This window comes from Olea europaea, chromosome 18 (genome assembly GCF_002742605.1).
Source record: "Olea europaea var. sylvestris chromosome 18, O_europaea_v1, whole genome shotgun sequence".
Lineage (NCBI taxonomy): Eukaryota > Viridiplantae > Streptophyta > Magnoliopsida > Lamiales > Oleaceae > Olea > Olea europaea.
The window spans coordinates 10,287,568-10,303,921 of NC_036254.1; the positions used below are offsets into that span (position 1 = coordinate 10,287,568).

General features: G+C 35.7%; 1 protein-coding gene across 1 annotated transcript; it reads left to right on the forward strand.

Annotated features, from left to right (window-relative positions):
- Positions 1-905: 905 nt before the first annotated feature.
- On the forward strand, positions 906-15,995 carry LOC111367427. The gene is made up of 2 exons (XM_022988289.1): positions 906-1,378; positions 15,621-15,995. Exons 1-2 carry the CDS (start codon positions 1,171-1,173, stop codon positions 15,785-15,787), a joined length of 375 nt encoding a protein of 124 aa, XP_022844057.1. The 5' UTR covers positions 906-1,170; the 3' UTR covers positions 15,788-15,995.
- Positions 15,996-16,354: the final 359 nt, after the last annotated feature.

Sequence of the window (16,354 nt, forward strand, 5' to 3'; positions counted from 1 at the left end):
AAACGTACGGACGTTTTGCATACTACAAGCGAAACATAAGAATGATTTGTGCTATAAAGCCTTTCATAATTTCTTTATGACTTTGGTAGAGGGCCTAGAGGTGTAATTGGTCTAGTCTTCAATCTGTTCACATCTAAAATCAAACGACAAAATCAGACATCATAGGCCTACAAATATAGATAAATCACACCTTTGGTCTTGAACCATTTTTCGAATCTTGAACAAAATTTACAAGCACCAAAATATCCATTTATGCTGCACCAAAATCAAGTCAAGGAAGAATCTATTTTGCAAATCTATAAACATAATTTTTCACTACACATGCCAACGAGTTGGTCAAGTTTTTTTCTTCTTGATCTTGCTATTAAATAAAAAATTTGTTGGAGTCATCTAGTGGGATTAAGCTCTTGTTTGACAACCTTTAAAGCAAACGCTTTTTTTCTTAAACTAAATTTTTAAAATAAAATATTCGGTACATAAATCTAAATTTTTTCCTACTTTTGATTATATATTCCTCAAAAAATCACTATTCAAAACCTTGCTTTCTCCAAAATACTCATTTTAATGATTGTTAAACGGGGGCTAATATTGCGACACTAATGAAAGGTTGAGGAAATATTTGCTCCTATTCATAGGCTGGTGACTAACATGCAACTAACACAATAGATTGGGGCTGCTAACTTACAACTTTCACAATAGGTTGGAAAGGAAGGGAGAAATTTTTGAATTTTTCCACAAGTATATATAGGACGCAAGTCACTCATATTTTATTAGAATTAATTGTAGGCATTGTATGTAATTGCACAATAGCTTCTTTTCTTTTCAATTCATTAGTCGGCCAGCTGTGTTTTCTTTCTTTCATTTTTGGTGCCAAGCTCCATTCATTTTCAATTGATTGAACGATCAACAGAGTTTCAATTCATTTTCTCTCTGTAAATTGAATATGGTATCAGAGCAAAATCATTTCCACGCTCTTCTCTCATCATCACAGATTTAATCTGTTGCTGGATCTCGTCTTCATATATATATATATATATATATAAATTAATCTGTTGTTCGATCTAATCTCTACATAGAGTTATTACAATCCGGAAATTGGTTTGATTCAAGGTCATCAATGAACAATCGGCCATTGATGAACCTTCAAGTCCTTACTCCTTACTTCATTCAATGAGTAATTTCCAGATCTCCTCCAGATCTGCACCGAATGAAGATAAAATGCTTAATTCACAACAACCTGTGATTGGAAGTTTAATTCAGAGTTTGAATCCTGCTCAATATCAACAATTGATGACGATATTGTCCACTCATCTGGCATCAAGCTCAAACACAGCAGCTTCTGATTATCAGGGCAACAAAATTACATCATATAATGCAGGTCTATGCCATTTCATATCCGTTAATCCAGTCTTGTATTCCAAAGAAATTTGGATAGTGTATTCGGGAGCCACTAAGCATGTGTGTTTTATTGCTGCCTCATTCATGAACATGAGGATTATTGATGGTTCAAATGTGACTTTACCCAATCACACACAAATTCTAGTTAGATTGTGTGGGAATATCAGGCTGAGTCCAAATATTTTGCTGCATGATGTGTTATTTGTACCACAATTCAAGCTAAACTTACTGTCAGTTAGTCCGTTAACTGCTGAATTACAAGTTTCATCAAGTTTCTCTCATGATAGCTTCATTATTCAAGATGCCAAAACCAAGAAGATGACTGGTAGGGGTGGTCAAATGCAAAATTTGTATGTTCTAGATACCAGAATTCTGAATTCCATTTCTAATGTATTTGTTAATACTATGTCTATCCATGTATGGCACAACAGACTTAGGCATCTTTCATTCAAAAGGCTAGACTGGTTGAAGGAACAATTATTGTGTGATGTTACAAAATTTCGGAGACATATGCCTTGTTATGTTTGTCCACTTGCTAAACAGTGGAGATTGCCTTTTGAATCGAATAATAGACTGTCAAATAATCCCTTTGATCTCATTTATTGTGATGTGTGGGGACCTTACCATGTTACTTCACACTCAGGATACAATTATTTCTTGATATTGGTGGATGATTGTTCAAGGTTTACATGGGTCTATTTGTTGAAGCACAAATCAGATACCAAGATTGTTATTTCCAGATTTTTCAACATGATTGATACCCAATTCAATGCTAAAATAAAGACATTCAGATTTGACAATGCTTATGAATTAGCCTTTATAGTTTATTTTGCTGAAAATGGAATAATGCATCAGTTTTGTTGTGTGGAAAGACCACAACCCACACAACAAAACTCCGTCGTTGAGCGCAAACATCAACATTTGTTAAATGTGGCTAGGTCTCTGTACTTCTAATGACGAATCCCCATCAGTTTCTGGTCTAAATGTGTTTTGACAGCCACATTCTTGATAAATAGAACTCCATCTTCTGTGTTGAAGCACAAAATGCCAAATGAAGTTCTATATGGAAGACCTGCAGATGATTCCTCACTTAGAGTTTTTAGATGTCTAGCTTTTGCATCCACTCTAACTACGCAAAGAAACAAATTCCAGCCACGAGCTAGGCTATGTGTGTTCTTGGGATATCCATCTAGAGTTAAAGGTTACAAACTCTATGATGTTGAGTCAAAACATTTCTTTGTATCACGTGATGTTGTGTTTCAAGAAAAAATCTTTCCTTTTCATACAGTTATGGCAAATGATCAACTGATAGATCCGTTCCCTGACTTAGTCTTACCAAATCCTTTTTTACACCTTCATCAAGACTCACATGCATCCTCAACTCAGTATAACTTACCGCCTATTCCTTCAGCTAAAAGTCATAATTTGCATCAAGAGTTATTCCCTACTTCACCATCCCTTGATACAATGTCTGCACCTGATAGTCCTGATAAAAATGGTATTCCACATACTAACATTAGTCACACATGTCAACGTACTACTGTCACTAATTTGAGACGTTCACAAAGAGTTGCTAGACCACCACAATACCTTAGAGATTTTCATTGCAACTCCTTTCTCAACAAGATCAACTCCCATCTTCATTCACTCAATCATATTAGCCAATTTATTTCCTATAATCATTTATCCCAAAACCACCGGCAATTTGTATTGAACGTATACTCTCAATTTGAGCCTCAACTCTTTCACCAGGTGGTTAAATATCCACAATGGCGTGAAGCCATGAAAGCTGAATTGGAGGCTATGGAAGCCAATCACACTTGGTCAGTAGTTCCTTTACCAGTTGGTAAACATGTTGTTGGATGCAGGTGGATCTTCAGGGTAAAACATAATTCTGATGGGTCTATTAAAAGGCACAAAGCAAGTCTTATAGCTAAAGGTTATACACAAAAAGAGGGCCTTGAGTACTTTGACACTTTTTTCCCAGTAGCAAAGATTGTCACTGTCAAAGTATTGTTAGCTCTTGCAGCCTCTCAATGGTGGCACTTGTTCCAAATGGATGTATAATGCCTTCTTGAACAGTGATACGTTCGATAAAGTTTACATGGATCTCCTGCCTAGTTATGAGGTTCTCAATGCTGTCAAACAAGGGGAGAAACTGGTTTGCAAATTGCAAAAGTTAATTTATGGCCTCAAGCAAGCGTCAAGGCAGTGGAATTCTAAATTCACCCAAGCACTGGTCCATTGTGGTTTTAATCAATCAAAGGCTGATTATTCCCTATTCACTAAAGGTTCTGGGAATGACTTTGTGGCATTTCTTGTATATATAGATGACATTGTCACCACTGGACCAAACATTCAAGTCATTGATTCTTTAAAGAAGTTCTTAAATTCTCAGTTCAAACTCAAGGATTTAGGGAAGTTGAAGTACTTCTTGGGCATAGAAGTGGCTCGTTCTAACTCTGAGATTGTCATATCACAAAGAAATTATGCCATAGATTTGCTTGAGGATTCAGGTTACCTGGACTGCAAATTAACAAATACTCCTATGGATCCAAAGGTTTCCTTAAGTATTCATGACGGAGACCTTCTGCCCGATGCATTTTCTTATCGCAGGTTGATTGGAAAACGGATTTACCTGACAATATCACGACCAGATATTACTTTTGTTGTCTACAAACTGAGCCAATTTTTGTCATAGCCTCCACTATCTCATCTCAAGGTAGCTCACCATCTTCTTCGATATTTAAAGGGTAGTCCAGGTCTGGGACTATTCTTTCTGTTCACGAAATATTTTCTTTCGATTTAAATCACCACAAGTGTACGGTTATTCAACAAGTAATAAAGTGGATTAATTGAGTCCGAATATCATCCCACAGAGATTGATTAGTTTAATTTTACCTAACTTGGCCTTAACCGAAATTGATTTGTCAAACGTGAATTGTAGTAACTTAAATTAACCTTACTTGGACTAAATATGCAAATATGTATGATTTGAATGAACTAAAATGCAAAGTGAATGTGTTGATTGCAAGTTGGTGTACTCAATCAATGAATATAAAAGCGTACTAGGCTCATGAATCCCCAAGCAATGCTCAATTTAACCTTAATTCAACACTTTGACAACACGATGACATTTTGAAGAATCAATATTCCTAAATCTATCCAACACTCTCTTTCGAGATGAATTGAACCTATTCTCATACACCACCAGCCTATATCTCTATGACGGATGCAAATATATGAGAATGCATGTAGTTTTGTGAATACTTAGAGATTCACACAAAGCATAGGGGTATATTTCTATCCCCCTATCAAATCCTACGATGATTTATACCTTATCGAATTTATTCCTCTTCTTTCGAGTAGATGAAACAAACCACTAAAACTCACACAATTACGAGCCCATAATCATGGAAGCAATTAAATGCATATAAATCATTCAAAACAATCAATACGTGTTTTAGTGTCAAAATATGGAACAAAGAATTAAATATCACATTATAAGATTCACTGATCTCCTAGTATAGATTTTTCTAGCCTAACATGACGGGAAGAAAAACATAACAACAAGAATCAAGAAAAGAGATCACCCAATCGCCCTTTGATTTGAAATCTTGAATCTTGAATCTTGGAATGAATCCTCTCGTTCTTGCCTTCTTTTTGCTCTTCAAATCCTCCCAAAATAATGTATAATACGTGGTGTCTGTTTTTGGACGTTCCTAGTGCTTTAAAAGACTCCCAAGATTTGTTTCCATAAGAGTTTTAATCAGAAAATGAAACCAGAAAATTTTCGACGCGATTGGCCTGGGCAACATTTTCTTCTCGGTAATAAGAAAAACATATGGGGCGATCACCCGATTTTTATAACTGGGCTGTCGCACAGGCAAAATTTCTTCCATATGTTGCATTTTAGCCCTCGAAATCGATTTTTGATTCTTTTAGGCCCTTTCTCTTGCAATTTCAACTCTTTGACTTTCATTTGCATCCAATTGAACCCGCAACATCTTTAATCTTCATTTTGTGATCCGAATCAACTATTAAAATGTTGCAATTTAGTCCTCATACTTTGAATTTTCTTCCTTTTTGGCTCTTTTTCATTTCTTTTCTCTTGAATTTCATCACATTCATCAATATAGTCCTACAAAACATAATTACATAGAATTAAGTCATAATTCAAACTCTTTGATCATAATTAAGTCATGTTTATGAACTAAATAAGTGTGTAAAAACACACTTATCACTTTCCTTCATCATCTGACCCACATTCACTTCTCAAGCTTTAGGCCTTTTCAGATGCAGGCTGGGGAACTTGTCTTGACACAAGAAAATCAACTACTAGTTTTTGTATTTTCCTTGGAGACTCGTTAATATCTTGGAAAGCTAAGGCGACGGTCCACTGTTTCTCGATCTTCAGCTGAAGCAGAATATAGGGCTCTAGCTACCACCATCAGTAAAGTCATCTGGATCAACCAATTGCTCAAGGATTTTCAGACATGCGCTATCTCTCCAGGTGCCTTATTTTGTGATAACCAAGCTGCCATTCAAATAGCCACAAATCCAATTTTTCATGAACGAACAAAACACATCAAATTTGAATTTTCTTCCTTTTTGGCTCTTTTTCATTTCTTTTCTCTTGAATTTCATCACATTCATCAATATAGTCCTACAAAACATAATTACATAGAATTAAGTCATAATTCAAACTCTTTGATCATAATTAAGTCATGTTTATGAACTAAATAAGTGTGTAAAAACACACTTATCACTTTCCTTCATCATCTGACCCACATTCACTTCTCAAGCTTTGGGCCTTTTTAGATGCAGGCTAGGGAACTTGTCTTGACACAAGAAAATCAACTACTAGTTTTTGCATTTTCCTTGGAGACTCTTTAATATCTTGGAAAGCTAAGCGACGGTCCACTGTTTCTCGATCTTCAGCTGAAGCAGAATATAGGGCTCTAGCTACCACCATCAGTAAAGTCATCTGGATCAACCAATTGCTCAAGGATTTTCAGACATGCGCTATCTCTCCAGGTGCCTTATTTTGTGATAACCAAGCTGCCATTCAAATAGCCACAAATCCAATTTTTCATGAACGAACAAAACACATCGAAATCGATTGCCACTTTATTCGGGGTAAAGTTGCAGCTGGAATTATTAAGCTCCTTCCAATCCGATCTCAACATCAACTAGCTGACGCATTTACTAAGCCACTTTTTGCATCTGTCCTTCTCCCTTTAATGTCCAAGATGTCTGTAAAGAACATTTATCATACATCTTGAGGGGGAGTATTAGAATTAATTGGAGGCATTATATAACATTTATCATACATCTTGAGGGGGAGTATTAGAATTAATTGTAGGCATTATATGTAATTGCACTCATCTTAGTTTCTTTTCAGTTCGTTAGTTAGCTAGCTTTGTCCAGCTATGTTTACTTTCTTTCATTTTTGGGCACCAAGCTCCATTGCTATTTATGTATCTTAGTTGATTGAACGACCAATAGAGTTTCAATTCATTTTCTCTTTGTAAATCTAATATATTTTCTACATTGAATCATAAATTTCACGAAAGAAATTGTCTCCTGTATCCACCGGCTACAGTCAAGCCCAGGATGATGGTATGTACACACACAGTTGACATGCAAGAAATGGAAATCTAAAAAAGCCCAAGGACCTTCTTATATGTATATTTGCTCTCCCAATATTGTTCCTTATCAGAAAAAGGTAGTCATTGAGACCCCCCCTCCCCGAATGGCCAAAACTCTAATGGTCAAGGAGGCATCATTGAAATGTTGTTGAATCATCTGTTGTGTGGACGAAGAGTCCAACCAAGCTATGAGGATTAGAATAAAGGCCAAGAAGATCGTGGTGAGCATCTCGGGTAAGTTAAATCTTTATATGACTAATATAAATCTTTTCTTTGGTATTGTGTACTATACATCAGTATGTCTAGGATACGAAACAAGATTTTAGTTTTTTTATTTTCCTTTCTTCAATACTTTCTAGAATAATGCTATCTATGTATGACCACTAGTGGATGTGATGCATTTTCACTCACAAATTGGATAGAACGGCAAACAATTTCACTGATATTAGGATCCATTAAGACTTAAAGTTGCATTTTAAAAGGTCAAACTTGGTAAGAGAGGTAACCCAAGTCTTTATATGTTGGTCTATATTTCATCAATTTTTGATGTGTAATTTATTCTTTAACATATATCCGAAAGAAGGTGGTTTGTTTGAACAAACCAATCTGAAAATTTATGTACTCTTTTATGGGTCTTAGTCAAATCAAATTGCTTTTCAGAGTTTAATAGACTCTGATACCATATTAAGATTTAGAGTTCTATCTTAAAATGTCGACTCTAGTTAGAAGAGTAGCTCAAGTTTTTATATGTTGGCCTATTTTTCTACTATTATTCGATGTGGATAAGGATCTTGAAGCTGCAAAAAACATTTTATATTTAACATTCTTTTCATCTTCGATGGACGTTGGATTTACCATTATAATCTTCCCTACTCTCATGAACATTATTTCTAGGAGTTGAGTCGATGTCAATGGAGGGAAGCGGGAACATTCTAACAGTGATTGGTGAAGAAATCGACTCGGTGAGTCTTGTCCAATGCCTATGGAAGAAGGTGTGTTTTGCTAATGTAGTGAGCGTACCAAACTGAGAGGGTTGAAACTAAGCAACCGAAACTTGAGAACACGAATCCGGCTACCTGTGTGTGTGCCTCTTCGATGCTGTAATCACTCGCCTCACTGGAAAATATTGGAAATCAGGGAACCCACATCTTACTGCTTCAACTTTTGAATGCTTCTTATGTTAAGTTGTCAAACAAGAAAAAAAATGAATCTTTTGTTGTGAAGAAAATTAAGCAACATTAATTCACAATAGATTTTGTTGCAAATTCTGTTTGAGATAATGTTACAAGTGGAACATTGTAGTATAATTTCAAGAGATCAGAAGTATAAGTTGAGAGAAAACTTTGATTTCATTTCTTGGATTGGATAGATAGCATTACTCTTATTGAATGTGTTGGGCTGTGATGCCATTTGATCAATCCAACTAATAGGCAGTGATGAAATAAGGCCCAATATGGAATCAATAGATGATCCATTTATTAAAACCTAGAAGGCCCAATTAAACCGAGCCCAATATCCAGCCCTTTTAACCCTAGTCGTTCTTGGACCGTTGGATTAACCCACTCAATCTAACGGTGGATTGGTTTACTATATATACATCCCTTATCCCTTGTTTGGGAGAGAGACGGTCATTTTTCTTGTTCTCTTTTTCTCTGTGTATTCTGAAACCTTCAATGACTTTCGTCTTTGTGACCTTTTCTTCTTCTCTGTGTGAGAACTTCTGTTGATTATCTTTGTGATAATCATGTCATTGTGTTAGTCTCCTTTGTGAGAGTAAACTGTTGGAAGTGGTCTGTCCATTTTCGGTTCCAGTGAAGCGACTTGGTGTTTTGGGGTTGTAAGGGCTCGTGTGTTGAGTTCAGTGCCTCTGTGGTGGTTAGAAAAGGGCGTATGGTCTGAGCCTATGAATAGATCTAAACCTTGATCCAGTGGCTTAGGTTTTCTGTAAATCTGCTGCGTGTGTGTGTGTGTGTGTGTGTGTGTGTGTGTGTGTGTGTGTGTGTATATATATTCTGATTTGTATAGTTTGAACAGATTCTGGATTAATAGTGGTATCAGAGCTTTCTTTGTCCGTTCTTGAGTCTTCGATTGAAGGTTTGAACACTGGAAAATTAATTTCCAAGTGTTCAACTGTAGATCGCAAAACCCTAGGTTTTGATTTGAGAGGACCTTGTGGTCTGTGGAGTTGATTCATTACTGGACTATGAAATGCGAGGGAATTCTGTGTCTCCTCGCCTTGATCTATGAAAGAACCTGAAATATGAGTCCCTGTGGGTTTCGTTCTTGAGCTGGAACCCTAACTTCGAAATTGATTGGAAGGACTTGAAGCTGTTATGGCTTGACTTGAATTTTGGTGACCTGCAGAGCACTTATCCCCCACTGCGATAACCTGTTTTGATTTCAGCTGGTGGTTAATTGTTTAACCACCTTTCGGTTTGCACTTTCTTGAACCCTACACGACAGCACACACTCTTAATTATACTTTTATGAGTATATGCCTCTATGTGACTATGTTGATATGTTCATTTCCTGTATACTGTAACTTGTTACATTAGTTAGTGATATCTTGTTATATTTGCCTGTGATCATTAAAGTGTGGGTGATTCAAATTGAGCCTTGACCTGAGAACTTGATTCTCACGGAATCCTAGTGAATTTGATCAACCCTAGGTCCTGTAGATACTGTTTTTGATACTGAGATATGGTTTTTTGCCTACATTATTATATTCTCTGGTTCTTGTGGTGTTTACATTAGTATGCTTACTGATCCTGTTATTGATTGAAATTATTTGTGATTAAAATAATTGTGGCTCATTTATTTGATTGCATATTTTTTGTGACCTAAAACATAAATTTTTGTGAAGGTCAAATTCAACAGTTTTTTCAAAAGTTGATCATTTGTCTTGTTTTAATTTTTTGGAAAACCCTGTGTGTTAGTTTTTCACAATAAAACATGACAAAATCTTTTGAACTTGGTGTTTTTGATGGAAAAGGGAATTTTCCCATTTGGCAACAAAAAATGCGAGGTGTTTTAGTTCAGTAAAAAGTTTCTAAAGCAATAACAGATGAATTTCCTGATACCATGACAGATGATCAAAAGGAAGAATCTGATGAACTTGCTTATACCTCCATTATTTTGCATTTGTCTGATCAAGTTTTAAGAAAAGTAGGTAAACATGATACTGCTAAGGCTCTATGGGATGAATTAGGGAAACTTTATCTACCTAAGTCTTTGCCTAATAAGTTGTTTCTATTAGAGAAATTTTTCAGCTTTAGGATAGATCCAACTAGAGACTTAGAAGATAGCTTAAACATTTTTAATAAGTTAGTTCAAGACATTATCAATACAAGTGAGAAAGTTTCTGATGAGTATAAGGCTGTAGTACTACTTAATGCTATACCTGAAGCCTACAAAGAGGTTAAAGCCGCCATTAAGTATGGTAGAGATACTCTTACACCTGATATTGTCATAGACTCTTTAAGGAGTAAGGAACTTGAACTTAAGTCTAAGAGAGGTAATAGTGGCCATGAAAACTTGTTTGCTAGAGGCAGGACTTTAAGTAGGTCTAGTAGTACTCATGAAAGCCATAATAATCAGGGAAACAACAATAGGAGGAAGTTTAAAAGTAGAGGCAAGTCTAAGTCAAGGACTAGGACTTAAAAGTGTTATGGGTGTGGGAAAACTGGACATTTCATTAAAGACTGTTATAAAAATAAAAATGAACAGAAACTGAAGGGTGTTGATGAAGGTAATGTGGTAGAATCTGAAGGTTCTGCCACAGTTGATGTATATGCTGTGACTGAAAATTTACCTAGCTCTGCAAATGTGGTTGATGAGAATCAGAACCAAGAATGGATCTCGGATTCTGGTTGTACCTTCCATATGACCTTTAAGAAGGTATATTTAGACAATTTTAAGAAAATTGATGGAGGAAAAGTGGTTATGGGCAATAATGTAGCCTTCAGAGTTGAGGGAGTTGGGAATGTCACTTTGAAATTCGATAATGGATACATTCACCCTTTTGAAAGGGTCAGGTATGTTCCTGAATTAAATAGGAATCTGATTTCCATGGGATATCTTGATGATATGGGATTGCAAGAAAAAATAGGAGATGGCTTCTTAAAAGTGATAAAAGGATCACTTGTTATTTTGAAAGGTGTTAAAAAAAATGGGATTTATGTGACCAGAGCTAGTACAGTGTCTGATCACATAGGTGAGTCTTCTAGTGTAGAAGCTGATGCTACCTTAAAGTGGCACAAGAGATTGGCCCATGTAGGTGAAAAGGGCCTACACATCCTTTATAAGAAAGGAGTGTTTGGAAAAGACTCTATATCTAAGGTGTCCTTTTGTGAAAACTGCACCTTAGGTAAGCAGCATAGGCTGCATTTTAACACAGGAAAACATAGAACCACTTCTATCCTTGAGTATATACATACTGATTTGTGGGGACCTTCATCCACTATTACTCAAGGAGGAAATAGATATTTCTTGTCCTTAATTGATGACTATTCTAGGAAGGTTTGGATTTATTTGATGAAACACAAATCTGAAACCTTTGAGAAATTCAGAACTTGGAAGATTCTAGTTGAAAATGAGATTGGAAAGAAAATTAAGATCCTTAGGACGGACAATGGCCTTGAGTTTTGCAATGCTGAATTTGATCAATTGTGCAAAGAATCTGGTATTAAAAGGCATAAAACAGTACCTTATACACCTCAGCAGAATGGAGTGGCTGAGAGGATGAATAGAACCTTGCTAGATAAGGTTAGGTGCATGTTGATAGGCTCAGGTGTCCCTAAGGTGTTATGGGGTGAAGCTGTAATGACAGCTTCATATATTGTTAATAGAATCCCCTCAAGTGCTCTAGGTGATAAAACCCCAGAAGAGCTATGGACATGACATGTTCCTGATTATTCTCATTTAAGAATTTTTGGTTGTGCAGCCTATACCCATCAGAGTATAGGAAAACTTGAACCTAGGGCCCAGAAATGTGTTTTCTTGGGATATCCCGATGGGGTTAAAGGTTATAGGCTTTAGAGTAAAGAGGTAAAAGGTTTTAAAATCATCACCAGCAGAGATGTGACCTTTGATGAGTAAAAATGCCTTGTTTAGAAAATAAAGAGCCAAAGGGTTTATCTGGTGATGAAAGGGGTGATAATACCAAGCTGCAGGTGGAGCTTGGCTTACCTACTGAACCTATTGGTGATGAACAGGTGGATGAAGAAGCTGAAATAGCTTCTGGTCCTCTAGAAAATGAAGAGGAAGATGTTCAAGAAAATCTGGAAAGTCAGCCTGATGAATTAGGAGATTACCAGTTGGCTAGAGATTGGACTAGGAGAGAAGTTAGAGAGCCTGTTAGGTATGGGGATTACCTTTCACTTGCTATTTTGTCCTATCAAGACTTAGTGTTTAAAGAACCAAAATCTTATGAAGAGGCAATGAGCAGCAAGCAATCTGAGAAATGGCATGCTGCTATGATAGATGAGATAGACTCCTTAATGAAAAATGAGACTTGGACTTTAGTCCCTAAACCTGTAGGTAAGACCCTTGTTGATTGCAAGTGGATCTTTAGCGCTACGGAGGGAAATTCTGAAAAGATGCCCATAAGATTTAAAGCTAGACTTGTAGCGAAAGGATTTACACAAAAAGAGGGCATAGACTATAATGAGATATTTTCACCTGTGATAAAGTACACAACCATTAGAGTTATGCTTGCTCTTGTTGCTCATTATGATCTTGAACTTGAGCAAATGGACGTGAAAACTGCTTTCTTGCATGGTGACCTTGATGAAGTGATTTATATGAGGCAGCCACCTGGTTTTATTGAGGAAACTAATTCTGATCATGTGTGTTTGTTAAAAAGATCATTATATGGTTTAAAGCAATCTCCACGACAATGGTACAAAAGGTTTGATAATTTTGTATCCGCTATTAGTTTCAAAAGAAGTGAATATGATCATTGTCTTTATTTTAAAAGAAATGATGAAAATGCTATTGTTGCTTTTATACTTCTTTATGTGGATGATATGTTGCTGATTGGTCAGAATATGCATGTTATTAATTAGATAAAACGGTCTTTAAGTGTTGAATTTGAAATGAAAGACCTAGGACATGCAAAGAGAATTCTATGAATGGAAATCACTAGGAAAAGGCATCATAGGTTACTGTACTTGAAGCAAACTGCATATATTGAAAAAATGTTGATTAAGTTTGCCATGCATAACTCTAAATCTGTTTCACTTCCATTGGCCAGTCATTTTAAACTTAGTAAGGAGCAATGTCCCGTAGATGAATCTGACATTAGACAAATGGAAAATGTACCCTATGCTAATGCCGTAGGTTCTGTTATGTACACTATGGTATGTACTAGGCCGATGTAGCTCATTCCATTAGCACACTTAGTAGATTTATGGCCAATCCAGGACCTGACCATTGGGTTGCTTTAAAATGGCTGTTGAGATACTTGAAAGGATCTTCACATGTTGGATTGATTTTTAGTGCCTGTAATGAAGGTGTTGTACTTAAGGGTTTTGTAGATTCAGATTTTGCCGGAGATAGAGACAATAGGAAATCTACTACTTCTTATATGTTTACTTTGTGTAATACATGTATTAGTTGGAAATCTCAACTTCAACCTATTGTTGCTTTATCTACTACTGAAGCTGAGTATGTTGCTACAACTGAAGCAATAAAAGAAGGCTTATGGCTTAAGGGTTTGTTATCCGAAATAAATGAATTAAGTAACCCTGTTGTTTTATATTCAGATAGTCAAAGTGCAATTCACCTATGTAAAGACCCTATTTTTCATGAAAGAACCAAACACATTGATATTAAGTTGCATTTTATTAGAGATGTTGTTTCTAAATAACTAATTTTACTTGAGAAAATTGCAACCCAGTTTAATCCAGCTGATGTAGGTACTAAGGTAATACCTTTAAACAAGTTTAAGTCTTGTTTACAAATTTTGAACATTGATGTTGGTTAAGTGTTTTGTTCTGTACAGGTGCTAAGGTTGATGCTTGTTGAGAATACGGGGAAGCTGTCTTTTTGAGAAGGACATTTAAATTGTGTTTTACATTTATTAGGCTTCTTGTATGATCACTGGCATCAAGGTGAAGATTTGTTGGGCTGTGATGCCATTTGATCAGTCCAACTAATAGGCAGTGATGAAATAAGGCCCAATATGGAATCAATAGATGGTCCATTTATTAAAACCTAGAAGGCCCAATTAAATCGAGCCCAATATCCAGCCCTTTTAACCCTAGTCGTTCTTGGACCGTTGGATTAACCCACTCAATCTAACGGTGGATTGGTTTACTATATATACATTATTTATCCTCTTGTTTGGGAGAGAGACGGTCATTTTTCTTGTTCTCTGTGTATTCTGGAACCTTCAATGACTTTCGTCTTTGTGACATTTTCTTCTTCTCTGTGTGAGAACTTCTGTTGATTATCTTTGTGATAATCATGTCATTGTGTTAGTCTCCTTTGTGTGAGTAAACTGTTGGAAGTGGTTTGTCCATTTTCGGTTCCAGTGAAACGACTTGGTGCTTTGGGGTTGTGAGGGCTCGTGTGTTGAGTTCGGTGCCTATGTGATGGTTAGAAAAGGGCGTATGGTCTGAGCCTATGAATAGATCTAAACCTTGATCCAATGGCTTAGGTTTTCTGTAAATCTGCTGCGTATATATATATATATATATATATATTCTGATTTGTATAGTTTGAACAAATTCTGGATTAATAGAATGGAGGTTTGCAAGAGTATATATTGTAATTTTAGCTTCCATGAAGAGCCGTAGAAAGCTCATTTTCTAGTTGTCAGATGTCTCCGGTGATTGAGTGTTATTGGACTGAACTGATAGATTCATGTTTGAACTGGACTCATTGAGTCTTATTTGATTTGTGTTTATGCATCGAAAAGACAAAAAAAGATTTTTATCTTTTTATAAGAATTGTATCTTTCTGATAAAACTTAGTCACGAAACTTTAGTTATAGGACCACAAAAACTCTTGTACCTCGAGATATTTTTAGTTTATTTTGAACATAAACAAGTAGCTCTCATTCTATCAAATCGTCGAGAACGTACAAAGAAATAAGTGAAGCAATCAAAATCAACCCATTGATGAGAAATTGCATGATTAGCGAGACAATGGGCCACAAATTGATTCCATAATCGTATCCCAAGAAAATGCGAGTTGCAAGCGATATTATAATAAAAGGGTAAAATGGTCATTTAATCATGATTAATTATTCGATGTCCGACAGGTATAAACAAGTAGCTCTCATTCTATCAAATCGTCGAGAACGTACAAAGAAATAAGTGAAGCAATCAAAATCAACCCATTGATGAGAAATTGCATGATTAGCGAGACAATGGGCCACAAATTGATTCCATAATCGTATCCCAAGAAAATGCGAGTTGCAAGCGATATTATAATAAAAGGGTAAAATGGTCATTTAATCATGATTAATTATTCGATGTCCGACAGGTATACTCGTCGTCCAATACACATAAAGAGATCGCTTTTTATTGTTTGATTCCTCAACTTGATTCTTGATTTGGCTTTCAGGTTTCCACTCATTAATGGCTGTTCATACTTCTGGAGAATACCAAAGAAGATATGGGGTTGAAAGCTGGAAGATTGAATATCAATATTTAAAGAAAAAAATTGGAGCAGCTTCTAAAGAATTCAGATCTAATCACACTTCAAGTGTGATTCCACAATCCTTTATCTGATTAATTCAACATGTTATAAAACGAATTTAACCATATATTCTTGGATCAAAACTTATTAAGAAAAAAAATTTATTGCACATGTTTTTACTTATTGTCTAACATTAGTCTTATATTTTCACTTTGGATTTGTGAACACATCTTTTCAGTTCAGTGTTTATGAGTTAAGTTTGTATCTAATAACGCTAAAAGATAAGGTTCTTTAATACATTTATCATTGTTCATGTACTATAAGAAGCCTCCTTGTGTATAAAGAAATATACAACTTTATTATGGATCTTTCCTATATTTTATGTATTTTATATATTAAGTTTTAATTGGATATTTAAAGAAAGTTCACCTTGACCTGCTATTTAGAGTGCACACTAAGCAGTGGTCTATCGGTTGTTGAATTTTGGAAACTGATCGCTTAGACTCTATTGCACCGAATTACATATTCCGAGGGGACAACTATTTATTGTTCTTCAAGCTACCATTTTCAGGCTAATTTTCATTGTTGATTCTTAAAGTTATCTTATAATGTGTGGACATTTGAAATAGATTATTTATCTTTAGCTTCATCTTTTGTGT